Source organism: Antrostomus carolinensis, unplaced genomic scaffold (genome assembly GCF_000700745.2).
Source record: "Antrostomus carolinensis isolate BGI_N321 unplaced genomic scaffold, ASM70074v2 scaffold4253, whole genome shotgun sequence".
Classification (NCBI taxonomy): Eukaryota; Metazoa; Chordata; class Aves; order Caprimulgiformes; family Caprimulgidae; genus Antrostomus; species Antrostomus carolinensis.
Genome location: NW_010305748.1, coordinates 11,252 through 12,956, shown reverse-complemented (window position 1 = coordinate 12,956; position 1,705 = coordinate 11,252). Strand labels below are relative to the sequence as shown.

At 41.9% G+C, this 1,705-nt stretch overlaps 1 protein-coding gene across 1 annotated transcript in view; it reads left to right on the top strand.

The window, feature by feature from the left end:
• Positions 1 to 1,119, top strand: part of TMEM272 (transmembrane protein 272) — an 18,953-nt gene extending 17,834 nt beyond the window's left edge. The window contains exon 4 of the mRNA XM_029084245.1: positions 757 to 1,119. Coding sequence (XP_028940078.1) covers positions 757 to 1,119 — 363 coding nt within the window. The remainder of the gene's footprint in view (positions 1 to 756) is intronic.
• The last annotated feature ends 586 nt before the right edge of the window (positions 1,120 to 1,705 follow it).

Genomic DNA, 1,705 nt, shown 5'->3' with positions numbered 1-1,705 from the left:
TGACGTCAAATAATGGCGTGAATTTGCCTTCAGTTGACAGCAGGACTGCCTATTTTCCAGTCTGGCAATGCATTTGGTCAGAATTTGATTGGCCCAACTCATGTGTCATCTCATAGTGCTTGGCCTGTAGCCAAATTCCACCTGTTTCAACTCTCCCCTCTGTTACATTCATCAGACTGCACCGACTTCACTGAGCAATACTTTTGCTTGGCCTCTGAGAGTTAAAAGGTCAGAGAATGGGAAAATGATGCTTATTTGAAGAAAAGTTGACAGAATCATTCCAAGTCTCTGAAGCAATTTATTTGGGGTTTGGGTTGAAGTCTAGATCTTTCATAATTTTATTTAAACCGATTCACTCATATAGCCATGGAAAATAAGAGTCAAGAGAGACAAATCCACCCACTAGAGAGCAGGAACTACTCTACTTAAGTCATTTAGCAGTTACTCTAATCTGTTCTTAAGTCTCCAACGTGGGAGCTGCCATCTTCCTACACAACCTGTTCTCATGCCTTTCTATCCTTACCACTGGCAAGTTTTTTCCAATGTCTGGCCTAAATCTCACTGGTGAATTAACTGTAGTGGAAAAATTGCATTATTTTCCAGCAGGATCTGCTTAATTTGTGGCTCCTTAGCTTTCTCCTACATGATTTTCCCACACCCAATTTTAATTTGGCCCAAAGGCTGGCAGTTGCCAGAAGGTGTTCAGACTTTCTGCAGTCAATTTACTTATTCCCTTTTCTCTTCCAATGCCTCCAGGTGACTCTCCTGCTGTACGACTCAACCAGGATGAGGCAGCTGCTTTCCAAGTCTGTTGTGATTGATGATGATGATGATGACGAGTTTCCCTGGAGGCAGAATGCTCACAAGTATTACATCCATCTAACCCTCAGCCTCTTCCTCTTTCTCTGGTTCATTCTTGGGAACTATTGGGTTTTTTCTGTGTACCTGCCAAATTTTATCCCACCTTTCCATCAGCCTCAGGATTACTGTGACAAAACCCTGTACATTTTTGCTGTTGGTGTTCTCATTATTAGCCATACTGTTCTCTTTCTCCTTATCTTCTGTAGCTGCTGCATATATTGTTTTTCCAGGCAAAGATACTCTTCCGAGGAAGACTAAATGCCACACAAATAAAGCCCCAGATTAAAGAGTGTACAACAAAGAACAGGCAATAATTCACCCTTGTGTACATCTTTCTTGTACTATATATATGTATATCAGTCAGCTGCAGGAGGAAATTGTAAAATACAGTGCCATCTGGAAACAGCTAAGCTGGAATACAGCATAGTTGTGATAGTTTAACCCTAACCTAGCAAAAACCAGGACAATAATCACTGTAAAATTGCTGCTACAGATGCCAGGGTGCACTCTTGCTAACTTCTACATCCCTTTTTTAACTCTTGGATATTCTATGTGGAGTAAGTTCTTGCAGACAGCAAACTCCTCTAAAACCAGGTCCCCTTATGTTGTTTCAGCATAGTACATCTTTGTCTACAAAAGTGGCTGTGTTGTCCTCTTCCCTGTGATCTGAACATCTCCGTAGCCTTGTTAGGTATGCTACTGTCCCTGCATTACAGATGAAGGACCTGAGACAAAGAGATAAAGGGCTGTATCCAGACCACCTTGCATGGCGCATAGACTTTGATAGTAACGTGATGCTCACTAGAGAGCTATTCAGGCCACTGTTAGACCAGTGAGTAAGTAG